The 25,844-nt window shown below is 42.9% G+C and overlaps 1 protein-coding gene across 1 annotated transcript; it reads right to left on the bottom strand.

The window, feature by feature from the left end:
• Positions 1–506: 506 nt before the first annotated feature.
• On the bottom strand, positions 507–24,157 carry LOC136151175 (adhesion G-protein coupled receptor F2-like). Its single transcript, XM_065912133.1, has 8 exons — positions 24,080–24,157; positions 20,761–20,803; positions 19,150–19,301; positions 17,440–17,670; positions 14,301–15,662; positions 8,053–8,094; positions 6,311–6,370; positions 507–746 (listed from the first exon to the last, which is right to left on the bottom strand). Exons 1-8 carry the CDS (start codon positions 24,155–24,157, stop codon positions 507–509), a joined length of 2,208 nt encoding a protein of 735 aa, XP_065768205.1.
• Between the last annotated feature and the right edge of the window lie 1,687 nt (positions 24,158–25,844).

The raw sequence follows: 25,844 nt of genomic DNA, 5'->3' as shown, positions 1-25,844 counted from the left end.
CCACTCCGGTATTCTTGCCTGGAGAAGCCCATGGACAGAGGAACCTGGCAGGCTACAGTCCATGGGATGATAAAGTCAGATACCACTGAAGCAACTTAGCATGCAAACACCTCTTACATAGTCAGAGTAGACAGAGAGACCCTCGGTGGCTCCGTGGTCTTGAGGAGAAAGCCCAGGGCTAGGAATCAACAGTCTTGGGTTTTTACCTCTGGCTTAAACCTCTATTAGCTGTTACTTATCACTGCAGCCTTCAGTCTCCTTAACTTAAACACCTTTCTGGTTCCAAAGCTCTATGGTTTTGCTTGGTTCACGGCCAAAGAAGTTGTATCTAAGCCCACGCTAGGCTGACCATGCAATCAGTTTAAAAGTGGAGGAGTGGAACATACTGGCCCTTGAATTCCTTTTGTCCAAAGAACAATGACCTACTTAGAGTCGGCCCAACGTTGGTGACTATGCATGAGGGCCCTCCCTCAGCCACCCATAGAATCCAGCTGGGTGACATCCAGCTAGCCACCACTGCCAAGACGGGCCAGAACTCTCTTCCTGATTCCAACAGCACGAGGCTGGAGACCCCGGCAAGACCAGGATTCTGCTGTCCGCTGTTGGATACCCAGCATGGCATATATATGTAGACGGTGGATGGGGAAAACGTCAGCAACACAGAACAGCTTAGACAGAGAGGCCTTCCATCCTCTCTTCACGTCCTCCTCCATCAGCACCACCAAGAGGGAGGCCTCCTTCACACTCTTCGGAGGCAAGAAGACTCGAGACACGAATCAGGACATTTCTCCTGGGGTCTTGGCAACTCCTGAAATGTATGACCTGGTCAAGAACAGAGAATCAGAAAAGAAGAAAAAAAGAACAGAGAATCACAACTTTAACATACAAGCAGCAACATCTAAAAGCATCATGACGACTGCATCATGGATTGACTCTTTCTTAAACAAGAAGCCCCTTTGGGTAGAGCCCCCTTGGCAAATGAAGACTCGCTTCCCTTTAAGTCCCTTGGGAATCCAAGAATCAGCTTTGTTCTCTTGCCTGCAAAAGCTGTTACAGAACTTGTCTGTCTCCAAGTTGGACCATGCCCTTTCCTCTTGGGAAAGACCTCTTTTTTGACCAAGGCCCTGGGTTGCTGCAGAAGGTCTCAGCCACACTGGCTACTAGAGCCCTGATGTCCTGGGATCAGGGAGGCAGGCTCTTTCTATATTTCTTTCTCAGGCAATCTACATGTGTCTGTGTGAGTCTCTGTGTGTGATGCTGTCTGTGTTTCTTTCTGGATTTCTCTATGTCTCTCTCTGCATCCCTGAGCCTCTCTCTGTACCTCTTTGTCTCAGCATGAAAGTAGGGGTCCTGCTGTAGATGTCTCCATCTCTCTGCCTGGTCTTCAGTCTCTAGATCTAGAGGGACACGGAGACAGAGGATTGGAAGTCCTGGCTTCACGTCTGTTTGCTCTTCCAGCTCTGAGCTGCCGTCCCATGTCCCTAAGGGTCCCTGTCTGTCTGTCTATCTCCCCCGTGCCTCCCTTGCCTTTGTTTCTGCCTGTCTCTGACCCTCCTGCAAATGGAAACTAACTTCTGCATTATCTCCGAGGGCCTCCCACAGACAGTGTGTATCATAATGCCTTGATCTTTTAACACTGGGGAAGAGAGGGTGACAGTAGGAAATGTGGGGATGTTGTTGATATCATGGAGGATGTCCTGGGGATGGGAAATAAAAAGCGGGGGAAAGGGAGCAGCTGGGACCACGGGTCCCTCTGCTCACTCCCCTCTCAGATACTCCTGCTGATTTTGGAGGCACCCCCTGCCCCACGCCCCAGACAAGCCTGACTGTTTTACAGGTCAATAACAATTTCAGACGTCCAAGAATTAGAAGTGTGAATATATCTCCAACCAGAGCTAGGTGGGAGTAGATTGCCTGAGAAGAATCATTTCAATCAAGAAAACATCATTTCTGATTAGAATGAATCAAATTGAGATTTTTTTTTTTCAAGAAATGTCACATACAGGCCATGTATATGGGGGCCCCTTTGATGGGTACTCACCTCCCAAGTTAGGAGTATAGCCTGGCTTACTAGCTTGGCCCTTTGGTGGGGTGACGAGAGAAATCAGAAGAAACATTCTGAGGAAGACACAGGATAGTGGACTTGTCACCGGCAGTCTTTTCAATTATTCAGTCATTAATATGATCACAGTTATTCAAAGCACATGGAGAATTATTTCATTAAGCCCAGTATTGTGCTTACTAAAACATGTCAGACAAAGGCAAACCCTGTATGTTATCACTTATATGTGGAATCTAAAAAAAAATAAAACAAACCAGTGAACAGAAAAAGAAGCCGACTCACAGATATAGAGAACAAACTATTACTTACCAGTGGGCAGAGGGGTAGACTAGGAGTAGAGGATTAAGAGGTACAAACTACTATGTATAAAATAAATAAGCTGCAAAGATATACCGTACAGCATGGGGAATAGAGCCAATATTTGGTAATAATTTTAAATGGAGTATAATCTGTAAAAACATTAAATCACTATGCTATACACCTGAAACTAACATGATATTGTAACTCAATTCCATCTCAATTTTTTTTTAAAAAGCGCATGTAGAATTGTGACCTACAGAGGTTTATTTCTTGCCTTCACCTTCTTCCTGTCCTTTTTTATTTTAGAACCATTGACAACATGCGAATAGGCTGGTGTGAGAGGCTCTCCTCCTCCCTGGCTTGGATCCTTCTCCTGAAGCCTCTAGTTTGAGACGGAGGTGGGGAGAAGGCAATTGACTGGCATGGAGAGAGTGAAACAGGAAAGTGACCCTGAGTCTTCAAACGACTCCACTTTTTCAATTAAGTTTTATTGGAGTATAGTTGCTTGGCAATATTATGTTAGTTTCTGCTGTGCGGGACAGCGGATCAACTACACAGATACACATATCCCCTCTTTTCTTTATTTCCTTCCCATTTCGGTCACCACAGAACAGAGAGTCCCCTGAGCTATACCTAGAGGCTGTCAAACAAAGTGAAGTCAGAAAGAGAAAAACACATGTCAGTATTAACACATATATGTGGAATCTAAAAAATGGTACAAATGATCTTATTTTCAAACAGCTCCTTCTCAGCTACTGAAATTCTCAACAGTACCATCAACTCCTTGTGCTAAATTATCCTTGTGCTTCAGATACATGTTGTGGATTGGGAATATCGCCTTGTTGGTGGAATTATCACCATGTGAACATGGCACCCCACTCCAGTACTCTTGCCTGGAAAATCCCATGGATGGAGGAGCCTGGTAGGCTGCAGTCCATGGGGTCGCCAAGAGTCGGACATGACTGAGCGATTTCAGTTTCACTTTTCACTTTCCTGCATTGGAGAAGGAAATGGCAACCCACTCCAGTGTTCTTGCCTGGAGAATCGCAGGGATGGGGTTGCACAGAGTCAGAAACGACTGAAGTGACTTAGCAGCAGCAGCAGAACATAGATTAATTCATCACACAGGATATAAAATGAACACAAACAAGCATGCTTATTAGTATTAGTATTAGTATTAGCCCAAGAAGAAAGACTTAAATCTGGACTGTAGGATATGGTGACCTAGAAGTCAGAGACCTACAGATAGGAGAGGAGGAGACAGGTAATAGCCTACTTCCTCTGATTAGGGCTAAAACACCAACTTACTAAGGCTACAGTTGGTGACAGAGTGAAGGAAGGACATAAAAAGGTAAAAACAAATTTGCCTAGGACCCAGAAAAGTGATTCTCTTTTTTTCACACTTATTTTTATTTTATTTAGCTATGCCAGGTCTTAGATATGGCATGTGGGATCTAGTTCCCTAACCAGGGGTCAAACACAGGCCCCCTTCATTGGGGGAATGTGGAGTCTTAGCCACTGGTCCACCAGGGAAGTCCAACAGACCAGTGACACTAACAGTACATTAGAATCCCTGGGGAGCTTAAAAAGTATAATAATAACTCGGCTCTACTCTAAGACTTTCTAGTTTAATTTCTTGAGTGAAACCTGGAGAGTGGTATCATTTACAAGCTCTCTAGGTGTTTATGAGGTGCAGCCAGTCTAGAAAACCACTGATTCAGACAATCAACAAGCTAATAATGAAATTCTGGGTATTATCCTGACTTACCTAGCATATAAAGACACAAAGAGAAGGATAGGAGGAAATCATTTTCTATAACACCACCAAACAGCAGAGCTTCCCTGTGGTAGCTGAATGGATAAATACCAGACACATGTAAAGGAGTGAAACTAGGCTGAAAGAGATTGGAAGAGTCAGACCCCTCTCCTGAGAGCATCCTGGCAGACCCAGGGAAGAGGTGGGTGTACATCAGATAGGGTAGCTGGAGGCAAACATTTACATTGCTGAGATACTTCAGGAAGGCTTAGATAAGTGAGTCTCAACCCTGACTACACTAGAACCACCTAGAGAGCTTAAGCATCTCCCCAAACCCAAGTCACAGTGCAGACCAATGCAATTAAAACCTCGGGGGACGGCAGGGGTGGAGCAACATTTTTTTGGAAGCTTCCCAGTTGCTTCTGATATCCAGCCAACGTTGAGAATCACTGCTTTAGATAATCATTAGTGTTTCCACTCAGTAAAAGTTGGCTTTTTTTTTTTTCCAGCTGGAAAGCATGTAAAGGTATCAGCCATCTCCCAGGTATGCAGACCAAGGACTGGGAAGGAGACCAAAGCTTCAGTAACAGTAAGGCGAAAAGGTATTTGCAACAACATGAATGGACCTGGAGATTAGCATACTACATGAAGTAAGTTAGGCAGAGAAAGACAAATATCGTATGATATCACTTATATGCAGAATCTTTAAAAAAATGATATAAATGAACATATTTACAAAGCAGAAACAGACTCCCAGATATAGAACACAAACTATGGTTACCACAGGGGAAAGGTGGGAGGGAGGGATAAATTAGAAGCTTGAAATTGACAGATACACACTGCTATATTTAAAATAGATAACCCACAAGGACATACTAGATAGCACAGGGAACTCTGCTCAATAGTCTGTAAGAACCTAAATGGGAAAACAATTTGAAGAAAGAATAGATACATCTATACTGATAACTACCTTTGCTGTCCACCTGAAATGAACATGAAAGTGCTAATCAACTATGTTGTTGTTTCATCTCTAAGTTATGTCTGACTCTTTTTGGGACCCCACGGACCTTAGCCCACAGGCTCCTCTGTCCACGGGATTTCTAAGGCAAGAACACTGGAAAGGGTTGCCACGCCCTCCTCCAGGGGATCTTCCTGACCCAGGGATCGAACCTACCTTTTCTGCTTGGCATGCAGATTCTTTACCACTGAGCCACCTGGGAAGCCTACTCCAACACAAAATTTAAAAAGTTTTTAAAAAATAAGACAAAAGTATAGGAAAATAAGGAGGAAAGGAGGGGAAGAGAAGATGAAAGCTAAAGAAATCAAAGGACAGGAACCAGAAAGACAAGGAATCTAGGGAGGGAGCAGTGCTCTTACTCAGGGCCACTGACCCAGGCCCCTTTCATGCAGAACTCCTGCAAGGTTAATCCACACAGAACCACAGGGATTCCTTCAGATGCTGGCAAGGGAAACCCTAGATCACCCCTCCTCTTATTGCTGGGTTTGTTCTCTAGGTCAACCCTGAATCTGTTTTGTTGCCATTTAAATTTTTTCCAGTTTTTCCCTCACTCAGAACAGCTGAAGGGTCACACCTTTGCATAACAATACATGGTTTCAAACTTTATAGGGACTTAAGATAAATGATAGGGTTTGTATACTGTGCAATGACCGAACCATCTCTACGATATCCTGACCAGGTCCCTCACCTTCTACAACTTCAGTAACCATGGAAACAAGCCCTCTTGAGCATCAAGTTATTGATATTAGGGAAATCTTTGTGTAAGGTTAGAATTTGTTCCTCTGGAATTGTCACAGCTTGAATACGGGTCAACCGATCAGAGTCACAATGAACGAGTGAGCTGTCACGGGGACCCAAGACTTTCCATCTGCTCTCGTTTCTGTTTCATCACCTGCTCTCCTGCTCCATAGTTTGAGGGTCACCCCCTCCAGGCCCTGCTGCCTTGTCACTCTCCTCTAACTGCATTTAAGTCTACTTTCTGTCTATGGATGTGGTCCCAGCGCTCCACCTAGATTCTGAACAGCTCAAAGAGGCACTCACAAAGCTCTTCTGAAAAATCCATACCGCAAAAGTGTTAGGTGATGGTTTGAGCAACACTCCAGGTGCCAGAAACTCCAATGTGGCTGTTACCTCGTCAAACTTTTAAATACAAAAATGAACGTGAAGGCTTTACCTCTGATATCCTGGAGATCCATTTTGCAGAGTTTACTCGATCCTTTAAGGCATCTCTTATCTGGGGGGTTAACAAAAGGAATTAAGGATTAGAAGATTATGAAGAACTAATGCATATGCTTGAGATAGGCAAACACTATGGTGAGAGTGTGTCTCCAGCAAGTGTTGTTGGCGGGATCAACAGTAATAATGCTGTTGTTGATACTTTGACTACAAATACTAGTCGTGGTATTCGATTCATTTCAAAAGTAATCATATGGTCTATAACTACAGAAAACCTTAAATGCTTTTTATGCAGTTTCACTTGCAAAATTGCATTTGTTCTCTATCCTAATCTAGCAGAGAAGGCAGGGCATCCCAGGTGGCTCAGTAGGTAAAGAATGCCCCTGCAGTGCAATTGCAGTGAGAAGATGTGGGTTCAATCCCTGGGTCAGGAAGAGCCCCTGGAGGAGGGCACAGCAACTCACTCCAGTATTCTTGCCTGGATAATTCCAAGGACAGAGGAGCCTGGTGGGCTACAGTCCGTAAGATCGCAGAGTCAGACACGACTGAAGTGACTGAGGAGCATGGAAGGCAGGGAAAGCATTATTATGTCTGTGTCCCATTGAAGAATCTAAGGCTCATGAGTTAAGGATTCTCCATCAGCACACAGCTATTCCACAGAAATATCAGGATGAAAGGGCTAATTTCTTAACCCTTACCTCTTTTACTTTTAGGTTGATATTGTATCCTCATGGGAAAACAAAAGAACCTCTGTGAAATATGTCTTTTACAAACCTTGCATATTAACTTAGTAGTAAAACAGCATTGATAGTACCATAAATAGATACATAAAATTTAAAAAATAAAAAATAATCCCTGCAGTGTGAGTGTTTGCATCTACAATTTAGGAGGTTTGCTTTTCTCAATCCAAGAGGCAATGTAATAAAATAGAAAGAGGGTGATCTTAAAAGCCTGAATAAACATCTGACGTTTTATTCCTTTTTTTCACTTATTTTCATCACACCATCTACACACACCCATCTGTATTTGGAGAATTTTCTTCCTTAAGTCCACTGCTCTTTAATGTAGAAGACAGCAACTCACTTTCTCAGCCTCTCTTGCAGCTAAGATGTAGCCATGTGACCTGGGCTCAGCCAATCAGACATGATAATTAATGCAAGAAGCAAATATCAGTTGTCCTCCCCAGGCAGTGTGGAGGGGCTGCAGTAGCAGGAACTCTAGCTTTAGCACACACCGTCTGATGTTGTCCCGCTGAGCTGTGCTCTCTGTGCCCAGAAAAGTAGGAAGGGGCAGGGGCGCCTCATGTGGAGTCATCTGTGCTGTGAATCAGGAACTACTCTTTATGCATAGCCTCCATGCCTCCCAGCCACAGAGAGACCTTCCCAAAGATGTTATTGTGAGATGTAATAACTTTTTCTGCTTCAGCTAGCTAGAGTGGGTTTCTGAGAAATCGTGAGCAAGCTACTTCATCACTCTGAGTTTCAAAATTTCCTCATCTGTAGAACTAAAAATAAGAATAACCAGGATTGCTTTCAGGGTGAGAGCTAATGAATATAAGAGCTTAGCCCCATAAGAGCTTGAAAGCTGGTAGCATTACTTGCATCATTGAGACCTCGATGTCCTGCTCAAGTGTCTGCACAAATGATTGAGCTGAGAGACTCCCAATAAGTGGTCTTTACAAGTGAGCATTTCAGGGCCAAATATTGATAACGCAGAAAACAGAAGAAGAACTTATTGTACCTTTGGATCCAGGATTGTTCCAAACACCAGGATGAAGAAGCCCTGAGAAAGATGGAAGAGGGATAAGAGCCATTAAACAAAATAAAATGATAATAATAAATACCAGTACTTATTATCAGTTCCTATTCTTGTAGAAGGTAAAAATAATTTTACTAAATCCTTAAATAGAAAAACAAAGACCATTTTATTAAATCTTTGACTCTCTCATTTTAAAGTCACAACACCTAGATTGATCCATTCAACAAATATGGATATAGAATTTTTCATGCACCAGCCACTGCTCTCGACACTTAGAATACTAGAGTAAACTAAGCAGATTGAGGTCCCTGATGCATGCAAGAATACTATAGGAAGTTTTTATTTGGGCAAAATAAAGTGTTTTGTGTTTATCAGGAGTTGTGCATCTCATCAGAGTATAATGGCCCAAGAAAGTCCAAGGAGACAGGCTATGCACAGCCACCTCAGAGTTCTTGAACAATCAGTAATGAAAGAAACTTCCACAGAAAATAACAAAAGCAGCTGTGTTCAGCTTTTATGAACACCCCCAACCACCTTCCCCCATCCACAACTAAAAACTGTTATAAAACTTGTGAAGAAAAATTAAGTCCATGGATACTCATAAAAATTCTAGAGTTTCTAAGTCAACTAACAGGTGCTCAGAAATGGGTGCTCCAGATATTTTACTATAGAGAGAATTTATTAGTTCTCATATCTCTTATCTCATACCAATCCTTTGGCCATCTGATGTGAAGAACCAATTCATTGGACAAGACCCTGAGGCTTGGAAAGATTGAGGGTAGGAGGAGATGGGAGTGACAGAGGATGAGGTGGTTGGATGGCATCACTAACTCAATGAATATGGGTTTGAGAAAACTCCAGGAGATAGTGGAGGACAGGGAAGTCTGTCATGCTGTAGTCCAAGGGGTTGCAAAGAGTTGGACACGAATTAGAGGCTCAACAATGACAACATCTCTTACGATTCATACAAAGATAGACCCCATTAAAGTCACACAGCAGCTGTCCTCCTATCATTATAGTCCATTTGAGTTTTCAACTTTTTTTTTCATGGAATTGGCACAAAAGCACCCTGGGAGAAGGAAGGAAATGTATTTGTCCCATTTTTCACCTAAGGAAGCTCAGAGATTTAACTTTCAGAATGTGAAAGGCAACAACAAAATACATTAGACAAAATTCCTCTTGGAGATGAGGTTACTCAGGTCTTGACTCACCAGACAAGAGATGTAAGATAATGACCTTTGATTTAGGCATCCTTGTTAAGCTGCTTCTATTTCATAATCAAATATGATCCTTAAGCAGGCTGAGGCCTGCTAACATACCTAGTTTGAGACAAACGGCACCATAAAGGTATTACAACCAGGTGACCATCAGCAGAAACAATATAAAACCGCCTGCAATCATGATCTGTAAAAACCTGGCTGAAGGGTGGAGGACTTCAGAGACCAGTACATGGCTATACAACTCAGCTATTCCTCCAAACACACTAAAATATGCCTCCCTGTTCACCCAGTCCATCGAGCGCTCCCAAGCATGGAATGATTCTATCACATTACACTTTTTAGTGTTTCTCTTAGCCTACAGGAAAACCATTGAAATCTGTCATTGTGTCTACTAAGAAAATGTCATTGATTTCGTGAACCATTCAGTTATAAAGTATCACTTGTATAAAGATGCTTGGGCCAAATATATCCCAGTCTGATTTTGGTACTAGGAATACATTTTAAACCAAAATCTTCATGAATTAATTAATTAATCTTCAGGAATTAAAGTTTAAAAGATCTAGGAACCACAATTCTAGCCTGTTTCCTGAAGGCTAAAGGACTAAGCTCTCTCTTTGAAAGATCTTTAATTTCTTGAGTTTGGATTAATTATATTCGTATCTGAACATTTACCATAATGCTCAGCACAAAAGAAATAATAAATGTTGTGTCTCAGTGTATTTCTGTATGTACATGTGTGCATTTAATTGCTTTATTATACAACCTGCATCTATAGCAATAAATACATAACAGGAAAACATTCCACAAGGATCACTTTTCATTGGTCCATGCCACCTTGGGAAAAGTTACAAAAAATACCCTTCCAAAAATTCAGATAAGATTTTAGTCACAGTTTTATATCTGAGTAAGAAGAATTCACTGGTAGCTTCTTTGAATTTCTTTTAGTAGATAAAGCACAATTTGAGCAGGTAAATCTCAAGATGTTCTCCCAGGTTTTAAAATATATGCTTTAACTGCTGTAGACTGAATATTTGTGTCCTCCAAAAATTCATATGTTAAATTCTAGTGCTGAATGTGAAGATATTTGGAGGTGGGGCCTTTGAGAGGATTAGTCATAAGGACAGAATCTCATGAAAGGGATTTAGGGTCCAGATAAAAGAGGCCCCAGGGAGCTCCTGGCCCCTTTCACCAGGCAGGGTTATGGCATGAACAAAACTGTCCATCTGTAAACCAGGAAGTGGGCTCTCACCAGATACTCAATCTATCTGTGTGTGCCTCGATCTTGGACTTTCCAGCCTCCAGAACTATAAGAAATAAATATCTGTTGTTTATAAGCCACCCAGTCTATGGTATTTTTTGTCATAGCAGTCCAAATGGACTGAACCATTTACTTTTCTCCCACCAAAACAGCTAGAGGGAGTCCTCAAATCTCACCCAGCCAGTTATTCTCAGTAAATATGAGGGAAGACACGGGTCAGAAGTTATGGATTGACAAATGAACAGTCAACGTAGCTCCTGACTACATAATAACACTTCCCTATCTAAAGGTTGGGGCTTCCCCAGTGGCTCAGAGGTCAAGAATTCGCTTGCAAGGCAGGAGCCACAAGAGTTGCGGGCTCAATCCCTGGGTTGGGAAGATCCCCTGAGGGAGGAAATGGCAACCCACTCCAGTATTTTTGCCTCAAGAATCCCACAGACAGAGGAGCCTGGTGAGCCATAGTGAGTGGGGTCACTAAGAGTTGGACTTGGCACACACGCAACTTGAGCTTTAAAACCCGTGGTGATGCTCCCACAGAGATAGAACCATGAAATCTTTAAGACCTTTCTCCTACATCCTGTTGACCTCCTGTATGTTTAGGAGTCTCCTCCGTCTGCCCCGTCAGCCTCAGCTGCCCCACATCTCAGTTCATCTTTAGTCCCCGCATGTCCTGCTTCTTCTTGCTCAACTGATTCCATCTCCTCCATCAGTGAGGGTTGACGACTGTCCTTTCGCTCCTCTGGCACTGGGCATCCTCAGGATACTCTGATCCACAGACTTGCTGGTAAACAGCGATAACCAGCTCGCCTACTTTGTAGCACTTGCCATTCTCCAAGGTTAAATACCTCCACCATGGCTGATTTAAATCTAGCAACACTACCATGTGTAAAATAGATAGCTGGTGCAATAGATAACTGCTGCATCAGCTGAGCTCAGTGCTCTGTGATGATGGGTGGGGGGTGATGAGGGAAGGTGGGAGGCAGGCCCAAGAGGGAGTGGATATATGTGTACATACAGCTGATTCACTTCCTTGTATAGCAGAAACTAACACAATATTGTCAAGCAATTATACTTCAATAAACAAAGATAAAAAATGAAAATAATATCAATCAATCAATCCAGCAACATGGCATCAATGAACATGGAGTCAGGAAGAGATGGACACACAGTGTTCCCACCACCCAGATATAATGGTTGCCAATAACCTCAAAAGCACAGTGAAATGTAGATGCAAGTACAAAGTGATGCATTTTGAGGATGTATGACCTTTGTTTTCAATCTAACTTATTTAATTTGTAAGGATGTCTGTGTTTACAGTCAGCTCCGAAAATTCCTGAAAGGTAGCAGTCAGCTCTCTTGAGTCAGTACAAGCCAGTTCCAGCCCAGCACTGCCTCATGCCTGCCCCAGTGTCTGACCTTCACCCAGACTCTGCTCTCAGCTCCTCACCGTCCCAAGGGTCCTGGCATTTAGATGGATGGCCCCACCCTCCTCCTTGTCAGGAGTCAAGGCAGAAACAGCTGAAATTACAGGTTGACCCTGTAATAATAGGTAAAGGAGTTCATGGTATCAAAATAAATACTCACAGCCTGGTTTAAAACAAAAATCACAGTAAAGTAACCCCAAGGGAGACAAGGGAAAAAAAGGCTTAAAAGTGAAACACGAATTCATTAAGCACTCATGATGAATGGCCATGGGGTACCCAGAAGAGAAGTTTTAGGAACATTACATTTTTTAAAATATTTTTTATTTTGGGAGACTTGCTGCACAGCATGTGGGATCTTAGTTTCCCAACTCATGCCTCCAGCAATGGAAGCGTGGAGTCTGAACCACTGGAGTGCCAGGGAAGTCCCTCGGAACACTACATTTTGAACCCAGTTCTACCAGTGACTAGCTGCATAAATGTGGGTAAGGCAATTGATAATTACAAAGAGCTATACAAAAAATGTATGGTGCAATGAATATTTTCCATAGAAATGAAAAAACAAATTCAAAAGGTGAAACACCTCTATTTTTGTGTGTGTTTTTTAAAAACTGGAGGATAGCTGCTTTACAATTTTGTGTTGGTTTCAGCAGTACAACAACATGAATCAGCCATAAAAGTACGTATATCCCCTCCTTCTCCAGCCTCCCTCCCACATCCCCATCTCACCCCTCAAGGCTGTCCCCAAGACATCAAAACACTTGCTGCAGAATGAAATCATGTACACTGAAATTCTGAAAGAGTAAAATGAGAAAACATTTGACTTAAAATTTCTAGTATAAATAAAATATTTATTTGAAAATAACCTTATTTGAGATAATAAAATAATAAAAATAAGGTTATTTAGATACACAATTAGGAACAAAAGGAATATTTTAGAAGCCTTTAAAAAATAAAAGCTCACTTTTCAATTAGTTACTATACAGTTAGCATTCAGTAGAAGAAACTATGGTATACTATAACTGAAAAAATGAAAAAAACATTTCAGTCAGGTAGGGAATTATTAAAGATACATACATAGTCACCTGGTAAAATGCTCGGAAGTATTTTTAAGTGAAAACATACATTGTTTTTTAACCCCTATGCTATGTGAAAGCATATTTGTATGTAAGCATAGAAAAGTTCGCAAAGATACATATAAAACTGTGAATATCACTTAATTCACAGAGGTGAAAGATGAGAAGAAAGGCTGTCTTTAAAATCACTCTGGATGGCTTGCCTCATTAAAATAAGATGGTTTCCAATGACCTGTAAAAATTCTAAATGGTGATGGGGTGGGAGGGAGGTTTAAGAAGGAAGGGACATATATGTACTCATGACTGATTCACATTTTTGTACAGGAGAAATCAACACAACAGTGTAAAGCAATTATCCTCCAAGAAAACAATTTTATAAAAAAGTAAAAATAAATTTAAATTTTTTTAAGTTTAAATAGAAAGAAATATAATATATGGGCACATTTTAATACCTCCACTTACATACCTAGATTTTGGGGGAAGTAGTTTTATTTAGTTTCTAAACAGCAACAGCTCAGCTTTTAATATTTTATTTAACTATTTCGCTGTTACAAGTCTTAGGTGTGGTATGCAGGATCTTTCAGTTGGGACTTGAGGAATCTTAAGTTACAGCAAGTGGGATCTAGTTCCCTGACCAGAGAACAAACCTGGCCCTCTGCACTGAGAGTGCAGAGTCTTAGCCACTGGACCACCAGAGAAGTCCCCCATTCACTGTTTTCTTTCATTTTTAAACAGTCCTATAAAATGGGAATTCTTCTACCCATTTCATAAGGAAAGAAAACATGGCTTGGCAAAGTTAAGCAAATATCCCAAGAGAGTGTTACATATTCATAAGTCAGAGAATCTAGATTTTAATTCTGGTCTTTCTGGAACAAAAGCTTACTTCCTGCCTCAATTTCCCTTCCAGGAGCAGGCTCAGTCAAATCAGTCATGTCCTACTCTTTGCCACCCCGAGGATTGTAACCTGCCAGGTTCCTTTGTCCATGGGATTCTCCAGGCAAGCATACTGGAGTGGTTGCCACTTCCTCCTCCAGAGGATCTTCCTGACCCAGGGATCAGCCTTGAATCTCCTGCGGCTCCTGCATTGGTAGGCAGATTCTTTACCACTAGCGCCACCTGGGAAGTCCTCCTGACTCAATAGGCTATTTCAAATTCTTTGCCTTCTATAAAGAAATAGGATGCTACGAGCTCCTGATCACAATAATTTCCCCTAAAGTCTCTCACTGTGGACTCAGTCAGAAGGCTCTGGACTTACCTGGAAGGCATTGAGCAGGGAGAAGATGATGTGGAAAGCCAGCAAGCCGTCATTGAGGACCGTGGCTATGCCGAACCCCCAGGTCAGTCCCAGCAGTGGCGTGAGGATGGCGATGTTCCTACTGATCCTCGCAATGGCCCTCACCTCCTGGAACATGGAACTGCCGATGGCCACTCGCCGGGTCTTGACAATCACCACTGTGACTGTGATCAGGTTGACAACCACAATGGCCAGAGCCGGAACCACAAAAGCCAGAAGGGCCTTGGTCACGTCCCAGTTGAGCCAACAGGCCTCAGGCCGGAGATAACCTTTGCCAGGCTCAGTGGCAGCGACCGTGATAGCAGCGATGAGCAAAGGGCACCCGTAGCCCACCGCAAAGAGAGCCGCCACCAGGACGGACTTGGGCAACGTATGGAAGACAATCAGGATTCCGTAGAGGATGAGGAGTGCCTTGGCGAACATCCAGAAAAACACAGAAAGGTAAAAGAAGTGAACAAAAAAGGTTGCTGCCACGCATGCGCTGTGGCGCCTCATTGGACCACTGAGAAAGGAAGCCACGATGAACCACACATCAGCCATCAGTAAGGTGGTCGCAATGTTAGCAATGCACACGTGGCGTAAGAATGAGATCTCTGTCTTCCTCACCTGGCCCCAGACCAGGGCCTCGATGGACAAGCAGAGGACCAAGCTGCAAATAGAAACACCCAGGCCTATGTATGTGATGTAAATCAGGATCGGGCTCTGCACGACGTGGGGTGCCATCAGAATCGAGAAAGAGGTAAATATCTTGCTTGGGCTACATTTGCAAACCACCTGCTGGGAGTTCTCCTGAATCATTTGGCAGACCTTGCGATCCCATCTGCTCTCCAAGGAGTGCCAGCCTGCACACTCTGTCCTCCTGTCCTCCGACTTGCTGATCTTTTCAAAAATCAGAGAGATTCTTTCAAGTTCCTTGGGTAGAATGACAGACAGGACAAGCCCATTCACGGTGATGCTTTCCAAAACACTGGTTTCTAAGATGGCCCCGAGAGTTGGAAATGCGATGCTGACGGCCTGAGAAGGAGAAGGCACCTCTTGAAGTTCCTCTCTACTGATCAACACCTTCCCCGTGACCACGTCACTGGTGTCATTAACTCTCATTGAAAAGGTGAAATTCTTTCCGGCATTGTCTCTAGAGAGGATGGTTCCCAACGTATGGATGAAGGTCTCTGCTATGTCAATGGGATGCTTATTGAAAAATAGCTTTCTTGCAAAAGAATTGATTGAATGTAGCAGGATGCAGCTGCTGTTTCTATCGGGGATGAAGGTCCAGTTTGAGATGCTTTTGCTATTAAGAATGTGGTTGGCCATGATGCTGTAACTCTGTCAATGAAGAACCGGGATTAGTACTGAGCCACTCTCTGAATCTGCCAGGACAATCAAGATTTACTTTTAAAATGCATGGTCCTGGGACTTCCCTGGTGGCTCAGTGGTAAAGAATCTGCCTGCCAGTGGGGAAGACACGGATTGGATCCCTGAACCGAGAAGATCCCACATGCCATGGAGCATCTAAACCCATGCGCTACAACTGTTGAGCCTGTGCTCTGGAGCCCAGGAGCCACAACTACTGAAGTCCACACACTCCAGAGCCCGGGCTTCGCAATAGGAGAAGTCACTGCAATGAGAAGCTCTCGCACCGTAACTAGAAAGTAGCCCCTGCTCGCTGCAAGAGAGCAAAGCCTGAGCAGCAACAAAGACCCAGCAGAGCCAAGCCTACATAAATAGATAAATAAATAATTAAAATTATACATTAAAATGTGGTCCTCCAGCTGGCAGCAAAGGCATCCCCTGGAACTGCCTAGAGATCCAGAATCTCAGGCCCCACCCCAGACCTAGTGAATCAGAATCAGCATCCTTTTTTACAACTGAAGTATTGTTGATCTACAGTGTTGTATTAATTACTGTTGTCCAGCAACAGACTCAGTTACACACATATATATATAAAGACACATTCTTTTGCATTTCTTTTCCATTCTGATTTATCACAGGATATTGAATACAGTTCCCTGTGCTATACAGTAGGGCCTTGTTGTTTATCCATTCTCTATATCCTAGTTTGCATCTGCTAATCCCGACCTCCCAATCCAGCTCCCTGTCACCACCCTCCCCCTTGGCAAACCACCAATCTATTCCCTCTGTCTATGTAGAACCAACATCTTAAGGAGACTCCCAGGTGAGGTTAGCGCTGCAAGGGAATTGCCTTCCTCCCCATTTTGTGCAATGCCTTCCTTCCCCATGCCCGTTGCCATCATCAATTCCTTTTCATACCTTCGTGAAACTAGCATTTGCTTACCGCGGTCAGAGCACCCATTAAGTAATTAGCATCTAATGAATCCCAGTTGTGAGCAGCACCCTGTATAGGAACATTTGTTGTTGCTTAGTTGCTAAGGCGTGTCCGACTCTCTTGTGACCCCATGGACAGTAGCCTGCCAGACTCCTCCGTCCAGGGGATTTCCCAGGCAAGAATGCTGGAGTGGGTTGCCATTTCCTTCTCCAGGGAATCTTCCTGACCCAGGGATCGAACCAGTGGCTCCAGCACTGATGGCTGGGTTCTTTACCAATGAACCATCAGGGGAGCCCATGTATAGCAACATACCAATCTGGATCCTAGAGGCTAAACTTACTTTTTAATGTCCTCTGCTCTGAAGATCAAAGCAAAAAAAAAAAAAGGATCCAGTTCCATTTTATATTCCTGAGGCAGATATGCATGACTGCTTTCTTTGCACTCAGTTATTCTTCTTTTTTGCAACCTGTTCTGACTCCAAATGAAAGTAAGAAAAGACTCTTTCTCTCTGCTACTGTGGTTCTTAGTTTTCCATAGCCAAATAGACACTGGAAAGATGTACGCTGGGGTTTGATCCACACCCCATAAGTGGTCTCTCTAAATGTTGTTTGAATGTTTCCACATTTTCATTCTTCTACTCGTTAGCTCTTCATTCACTCTTCAATGGTGATTTATTGAACACTTGCTGTGCTAAGCCCTGGAGATACTGAGATGAAACACATGGTTCTCAGGCCCCCAAAAGCTCATAGAGTATCCAGCTCGACTGCATTCCTTTTCATCAAGATGATACCCGACCACATCCTCACCACCACTCACCTGCATCTTTGCCTCACCAACATCCGCCATTGGCACAGTGGAGATGTTGTGTAAGAGCTGCACAATTATAGCGATGTTTCCTGGAATCCGGGGAGACTTCTGAATGTTCCTGACCACGCAGGACAGATCCTGTGGACACTTTTCCATTAACAAATCTGTAATGGTCTCAGGCTTCTTGGTATATTCACTGAATTTTGATCCTCCAAATATTTGAACATGAGTTGAATCTTCCTAAGGAATGGCAAAAAACAACAAAAAGTTTCTTAATGTTCATTTTGTTTTAAACAGAAAAGGAGTTTTACTAAAATTTACAACAGACTGATTACCATTGTATATTGCGTAATGTTTTTGTATTTTACATTCTCAAGCTCATACTCGCTGTGAATAACCTGCCCAATACCACGGTGTTTCAACAGAAAAGGAAAGCCCTCCCTTGCTAGCCACCTGCTTCCTGCCCAAAATAGCAACTGCGGTCTTTAGTACACCCCTTCTGACTTCTTCTATGTATGTATGCTGCACATTCATTCTGTAGCTAGATTACTAGTGCCCTCTAAGCTTATTTCTACTATTCTTGAGGGGCAAAGCATGAGATATGAGCATATTTTAAAAATAGAAATTCTGAACTGAATTTGGATGAATCCTTTGGAACATCCATACAGAAGGACTGAAAGTATTGATAGATCTCCCATGGATTCAGGCTTGAGTCTCACCCTTGTGAGCAAGCAGGTCAAACTATGACCCTAGGATAACCACCAGATTTGGGGCAGGAAGCGGGGCAGGGCATGTTGCATGGCTTGTGGGATCTTAGTTACATAACAAGGAATCGAACCCAGGCTCTCAGCAGTAAGAGTGCAGAGTCTTAACCCCTGGATCACCAGGTTATGGTGATAGTCACCAGGTTATTATCACCAAAAATGGCCTGATTTCTGGTAACTATAGTTTTATTGGAATTGATAGATTTATTGGACAGGTACAAACACACTTACCAACTGCACAGCCTCATGTCCACTTTCCCCTTATTGAATGCTACATGCATTGCTAAGTTCTTATTTTTAATTGAAGTATAATTGCTTTGTAATGTTGTATTAGTTTCTCCCGCACGACAAAATGAATCAGCTATATGTATACCTATATCCCTACCCTCTCGAGTCTCCTTCCCACCCCTCTAGGTCATCACAGAGCAGTAAGCTGAGCTCACTGTGCTACATAACAGCTTCCCACTGGCTGTCTATTTTATTCATGGTAGTGTATATATGTCAATACTACTCTCCAGTTCGTTCCGCCCTCCCCTCCCCTGCCACAGCCACATGTCCATTCTCTATGTCTGTGTTCTTATTCCCGCCCTACTAATAGGTACATCTGTACCATTTTTCTAGATTCCCTATGTATGCATTAATATACAACATTTGCTTTTCTCTCTCGGGTTTACTTCGCTCTGTATGACAGATTCTAGGTCCAACCACATGACTACAAATGATCCAATTTCATTCATTTTTATGGCTGAATACATATAAATATTTTATGGTTGAATATATATATATATATATATATACACAATACAAACAGTATACACAATATTGTATGTATATACCACAACTTCTTTATCCATCTCGCTGTTGATGGACATTTAGGTTGCTTCCACGCCCTGAGTATTGTCAACAGTGCTGCTAGTCTGGGGCGCCACTTTGCAGGTGGGAGAAAGGATACTACCTCGAAGATGTTGAAGGCGGTGAGAGTCCGGCAGGTGTCAGTAACTTTGTGCCATTTCTTTTGCCTGCATAAAAACCCCACATCCCCTGGAGTGTCTGGAGGGCAAGGTTGGCTGCAGTAGGAATTGTCCACACAAGCGCCATGGCATTCACCTGAGAAAAGAAAAGGTGTCAGCGTCGGATGGAGAGGTCTGGGCTCTGGATCACATGGGCCGGTTACCATGGTGTCTGCACAGTGAAGGCACATCAGCCCTATGGACATCAGGTGTCTTTTCTTTGTAAAGTGCAGGACGATTGAAATAGATCAGGGATCATCATCTATTTCAGTGACAACCTCTTATTATTTCCAACAAACTAGTATCCTGAACTCTAAGGTTTAAAATAGATAAAAATGGTACCATCCCAGCGCAAGTAAGAGAGAAGAGCCCACAGTTCAGTCCACTAGCTCCCTCTCTCTCCTCACAGGAACCCCTTAAACATGCCTCACACCTGCAGCTAGCTCCCCAAGAATACAGTTTGGAAGCCAGAATGCCTGATATTCTCTAAGAAATTTCTCAGATCCAATTCCTTAAAAAGCTAGGAAGAAAATCACATATGACCCAGCAATCTCACACCTAGGCATACGTCCTGAGGAAACCAAAACTGAAAAAGACACATGTTCCCCAATGTTCATTGCAGCACTATTTACAATAGCTAGAACATGGAAGCAACCTAGATATCCATCGACAGATGAGTGGATTAAGAAGCTGTGGTACATATATACAATGGAATATTACTCAGCCATAAAAAGAAATGTATTTGAGTCAGTTCTGATGAGGTGGGAGAACCTAGAGCCTATTATATAGAGTGAAGTAAGTCAGAAAGAGAAATGTAAATATCATATACTGACACATATATGTGGAATCTAAAAAGATGGTGCTGATGAATATATTTTCAGGGCAGCAATGGAGAAGCAGAAATAGAAAACCAACCTATGGACGTGGGGGGAAGGGAGGAGGGAGAGGATGAGATGCATGGAGAGCATAAAATGGAAACTTACAATACCATATGTGAACTAGATAGCCAGTGGGAATTTGCTCTATGACTCAGGGAACTCAAATCGGGGCTCTGTGACAATCTAGAGGGGTGGGATGGGGCGGGAGATAGGAGGGAAGTTCGGGAGGAAGGGGACATAGGTGTACCTATGGATGATTCTTGTTGATGTGTGACGGAAAACCACAAAATTCTGTAAAGCAATTATCCTTCAATTAAAAAAGTAAATTTTAAAAAGTATTATAAAAAAAAAAGAAATTTCTCAGTTCCAGAACTTTACAAGGAGTTATGTCATCGACGGGGTCTCATAGGACCCCCCCCCCCCCCATAGCCTCTGCTCTATTTTGAGTTGGTTCAATCCAAAGGATTTATGGCAAAGAACTCTCAGACCAGGATGGAGCAAGAAGGGAGCAGGGGTCAAAGGTACAATTTAAGATGAGAAGAGTAAAAGGAAAGTCCAGATGCATGCCATCGAGGTGTGCCATCTACCATGCCATGAGAGGGAGGGCTGAGAAGAGCTCTGTGTTAACAACAGATGGATAGGAACACGCCCAAATCTTAGTAACTGCTGCCAACATACCGTGTGCCCTGGTAGATACCTGCTCCTTGCTCTTGCTGGCAGCCTAGGAAGGGAAAATTAAAATTCAGGTCAAGCGCAATCACTAAAATGTGCACCCAGTGATTCACTTTCATCACATCTGAATCAGCTCTGATGCCAGCATGCCACTAAATCTAAGACCATGAATTTGTCACCATGGTTCCATTTCCCCTCAGCCTGAACAGATTTCTTTCCACAGCTATTCAGCAGGAGAACTCCTTCCACTCCATGAAGAATGATCTGCTTTCTATCCAGGAAATACACCCTGGGTAGATGTGGACTTATTGGAAATTAGTGAAGGTTAAGCTGCAGAACCCCTAGCTTGCATGGGCCCCTTCCATGCACTGAAAGAGCATCTAGCAATGTTTTCACGTGATGATTGTTGTTGTTGTTTAGCTGCTAATTCGTGTCCAACTCTTTGTGACTCCATGGACTGTAGCCCCCCAGGCTCTTCTGTCCATGGGATTTCCCAGGCAAGCATATTGGAGTGGGTTGCCATTTCCTTCTCCAGGGGATCTTCCTGACCCAGAGATCAATCCTGCATCTCCTGCATTGACAGGCAGATTATTTACCATTGAGGCACCAGGGAAGCTCCATCATTATCATATGTTTTATTACATTTTCAGAAGCAAAATAGTTTAGCCATCATCTGTTCAGTCCTTCTTTTTTCTTTTTCCAACTCCCCCTCCTTTACATTCTCCCTTCTTTTGGATAGCACTCAAAGGATGTAGCTGTTTTTGGTAGAAGTTGAGTTGGGTTTGTGTTTAGTTTGGATTCAATAGGATATATTTATGTAGCTTGCAGTCATATCTGCATTACAAGGAGGACATCAACATATAAGTGGCATTCATTCTCATAGTATTTACAATTAGTCATAGAACAAGAAAATCCTAAGTGCTCGAGATACCTTGCAACTAACATATGAGAAAAAATTTGGTTTCCACAAATTTGACAACCATCTTTCTTACATGTTTACATGACATTATTAACAATGAATTGAGAAGCTGAAAGCTACTTTTTTAAAATTAGCAATAAGAATGAAAAAAATTTGATCATCAATTTTAGAGGTAAAACTGAATCATCTTTCTCTGTTTGTTATAGAAGAAAACTACAAAATTATTGACATGTAAGTATGCAGCCAAAAAATGTAGGGAGGAAATATTGCAGTTTATTTATAAAAATATTGTTATTAATTTATTACTGGAGGGACTGCCCTGAGGGTCCAGTGGTGAAAACTTCATGCTTTCAGTATAGAGGACACAGGTTTGACCTCTGGTCAGGGAACCGAGATCTCACATGCCACTTGGTGCCAACCAAATAAATAAATAAATAGATGTATGGAAGTGCTAGCACTTCAAGATGCCCTCAGCCCATCTTGAGAGGATCATGGTCTCCAATGAACCATAATAAAGCACTTCAAAATGAACAATTCTGGATAATACTTGGCCCATTAAACAGACTCCAGTGAGGTCACATCCTGCTAGTCAGGTAGGAGGGCAGAAGGTGATGGCGTGCTGTTTCCAAGGAATTCTGGAAACTGTCTTCTTAAGTGAAGGAACTGATTCACTTCCAGTTAATTTGCCAAAGTCCGTGTATACACAACTCCATGTGACCTCTTCATTTCTAGGGTGGTATCCGATGGGGCCACTTAAGCTTCAGCTAGCAACAATGCACAGACACAGCAGCTTACAGTCCATGAGGTCGCAAAGAGTCAGACACAATTGAGCCACAACACACACACACACACGTAGCAGCAATCCTCGGACTAATACTGTGAACAAGACACTTGCAAACCCATCACCCACTAAACCCGCAGAATTGCCTGAGAGAAGTTGGAAGACAGATAGCACCCCAAAGAAAGCTCAGCCCCCCCAGCAACTTGTAAATTGAAAAGAAAATGATGGAACATTTCTGGTAAGGTGAGTCCCAGTAATCAAGAAAACAAAGCCAGCCTCCCATGCTCAGCCTCCAAGCTCTGTCTTGTTGAAGAGTGTGGATGAGGAAATGAAGAGTAAATAGTACAGAGCTGTGGGGTTGGGGTGGTAAACACCTTTCTGAGGGGGTCTCTAATCTTTCCCAGAAACTGGGCTGTAACTCAGTATTAGGGGGAGGGGAGTCATGGAGAAAATTCCCATCCAGGGGCACATTACTCACAGGGTGAATATTATTTGGAAACTTCTAGAAAGAATCCTTTATTTAGCTTTTTATTTTATATTGGACTATAACTGATTAACAATGTTGTGATCATTTCGCGTGAACAGCAAAGTGACTCAGTCATACATACACACGTGTTCATTCTCCCCCAAACTCCCTCCCATCCAGGCTGCCGCATGACCAAGGTGCTCATCGCTCCTTCCTGCCCATTGGTGGTGTTCACCATCAGGCTTCTCAAAGGAGATGCCATTTTGGGTGCCACAGTGTTTCACGGTGTCAGGACCATTCCTAAGTCCTGCTCACTCAATGCCATTAGCCATCTCCCAGTCAAGGTTGGAGACTTCCCAATGGTTCAGATGGTAAAGAATCTGCTGCAATGCAGGAGACTCAGGTTCAATCTCTGGGTCAGGAAGAGCCCCTGGAGAAGGAAATGACAACCCACTCCAGTATTCTTGCCTGGAGAATTCCATGGACAGAGGAGCCTAGCAAGTTACCATGGGGTCTCAAAGAGTCAGACACGACTTAACTAACACACACACACAGTCAAGGTAACACTCTTCCCAGCCTCCACATTCTCCAGTGCCTTTAAGGGAGAGGCACCACCCTGTTTATCAGCCACTGAAAGCTTCACCATCAAAGGATATGGGAAGAAGAGTGGATTACCCTTACATCATTCGGACCCCTTTGTATCTCAGGAAGTTATGGAAAAAGCAGATGGGAAAACAATTGGCAGCTATTAGCTAAAATGGGTTTCAGTGACCTGCAGTTGCAGTTTCATCTGGTTGGACCATTCTACCCCATCTTCGGGCTTCCCTCACGGCTCATTTGGTAAAGAATCCACCTGCAATGTGGGAGACCCCAGTTCAATTCCTGGGTCAGGAAGGTCCCCTGGGAAAAGGATAGGCTACCCACTCCAGTATTCTTGGGCTTCCCTTGTGGCTCAGCTGGTAAAGAATCTGCCTGCAATGCGGCAGACCTGGGTTCAATCCCTGGGCTCGCAAAGAGTCAGACACAACTGAGCAACTTTCACTTTCACTTTCACCCCGTCTTCTACCTACCCTTCAGCTCAGATGGGCTGGCTAACTCATGGGTTCTAGTTTCCATTCGGTCTCCCCACCAGCTCATCCTCCCACCTCCCTCTTCTTACCTGGCATAACGTCCTGCAGGACTCTGTGGCCAAAAGAAACATGAAGCCATACAGCAAGAGCAGAAGCATCTGAGTCATCGTCTTCAGCACAGTTGCCTTTCTGGCTACTAGAAGAACAAACGAAAAGGCAAAATGTCTCCAATCGGAAGCTTTCAACGTTCCATGCAGAACCAGTCGGCCTGAGACTGGGTTCTGTCCTTAGCGCTGCCTGCTTGGGCTCCTCTGCTCCAGAGGTGGGGTCCCCGTGGTCTCCCTAGACCTTACCAGGATGCCGCAGGTATGCGCACCAGCTGGCCCTGGGAGGTGCAGACAATCGCTGTGATAGCCTTCAGGTTCTGCTGTTGTCTTGAATGTAGCACCTAGCATGGGAATCCCTCCAAAGGCATCTGCCTACTGGGGTGTGACATATCCAGCCCATATTTGGGGAGCAGGGAGGATGGTGCTCTCTCTGGGTTAGGCAGGGCTGAGAAAACTGTAGGTGGCTAGGTGGGAAGGTGAGCTGGCGTTCCCACATGCAAACTCAGGTTAGAAATCGCTTTTGAAGGAGAGTAAGCACCAGGCTTGACCTATGCTCCCTCCTTCCCACCTAACTCTAGAGCTATATTTTCATAGGTAGGTAGCAGCTTCTTCAAAACTGATTTTAGACGTGCCCTGGTATTTGTTATTTCTGCCAAAATTGATGTCAAAACAAATGATTTCTTAGCATCTAGAACCATGTTGGACACATGATAAGAACATAGAAAACTCCATAACAAAGAGGAAAGGAAGAGGGGAGAGAAGGGAGATCGGAAGAACTGAGGATTTGCATCAGAGTCCATGCTCTATAGATATAAATTTTAATAACTTCAATATTTTTTATCCCTGAGTAAGATATTCTTTGAGTGGTGTTGACTGTTTGCTTTTAGATGGAAGGAGAAGATTTGGATGTCAACAAAGGCCAGGAGCTTTTGCAATGGTTGATACTGACTATTTGACCATTATTTGGTGAAAAAGAAATAGTCTCTATCCCAACCATGCATAATTCTATAGAAAACAATGCCATTATTTTAAAGACTAGGCAAATGGCATTTTAAAATCAAGTTTGCTGCATGGAAATAATTGCCTAGCTGAAATTCCACAGAAATCTAATGATTATTTAAAATATTTTGCACTGCCTGTTTCAGACCATCATTAACAGTTTTCTGAAAGTCCTATAGTGTTTTATTCTCCTTTAGTTAAAAAGAATTTTTTTAATTGAACTGTAGTTGGTTTACAATATTGTGTTAGTTTGAGATGTACAGCAAATTGAGTCAATTAAACACACACACACACACACACACACACACATATATATATATATATTCTTCTTTCAAATTATTTTCCTATTTAAGTTGCTACATAGTAGTTCCTTGTGCTATCCAACAGGTTCCTGTTGGTTATCCATTTTAAATTCAACAGTATGTACATGTCAATCCAAACTCCTTAAATATCCCTTCCCCCCACAACCCCTGCTTCCTCCTATATTTGTTCTCTAAGTCTGTGAGTCTATTGTTTTATAAACAAGTTCATTTGTAGCATTTTTTTTTTAGATTCCACATTAGTGATATCATACTATATCTGCCTTTCCCTGTCTGAGTCACTAAAAGTGGTATATTTTAATCTGGACTTAAGGAAAATCCTTTTTCTTCCAGATTTGTTGACATTTAGTCAAAGTCATGAGATCTTCCTCTAGTTCCGTGCAAGCAGAAAACTTAAATGTAACAGTATAGTGGCAAAACAGTAACAG

The sequence above is a fragment of the Muntiacus reevesi genome, chromosome 20 (assembly GCF_963930625.1).
Source record: "Muntiacus reevesi chromosome 20, mMunRee1.1, whole genome shotgun sequence".
Classification (NCBI taxonomy): domain Eukaryota; kingdom Metazoa; phylum Chordata; class Mammalia; order Artiodactyla; family Cervidae; genus Muntiacus; species Muntiacus reevesi.
Note: the sequence above shows the minus strand (reverse complement) of the source record. Positions and strands in the feature narration are given on the sequence as shown.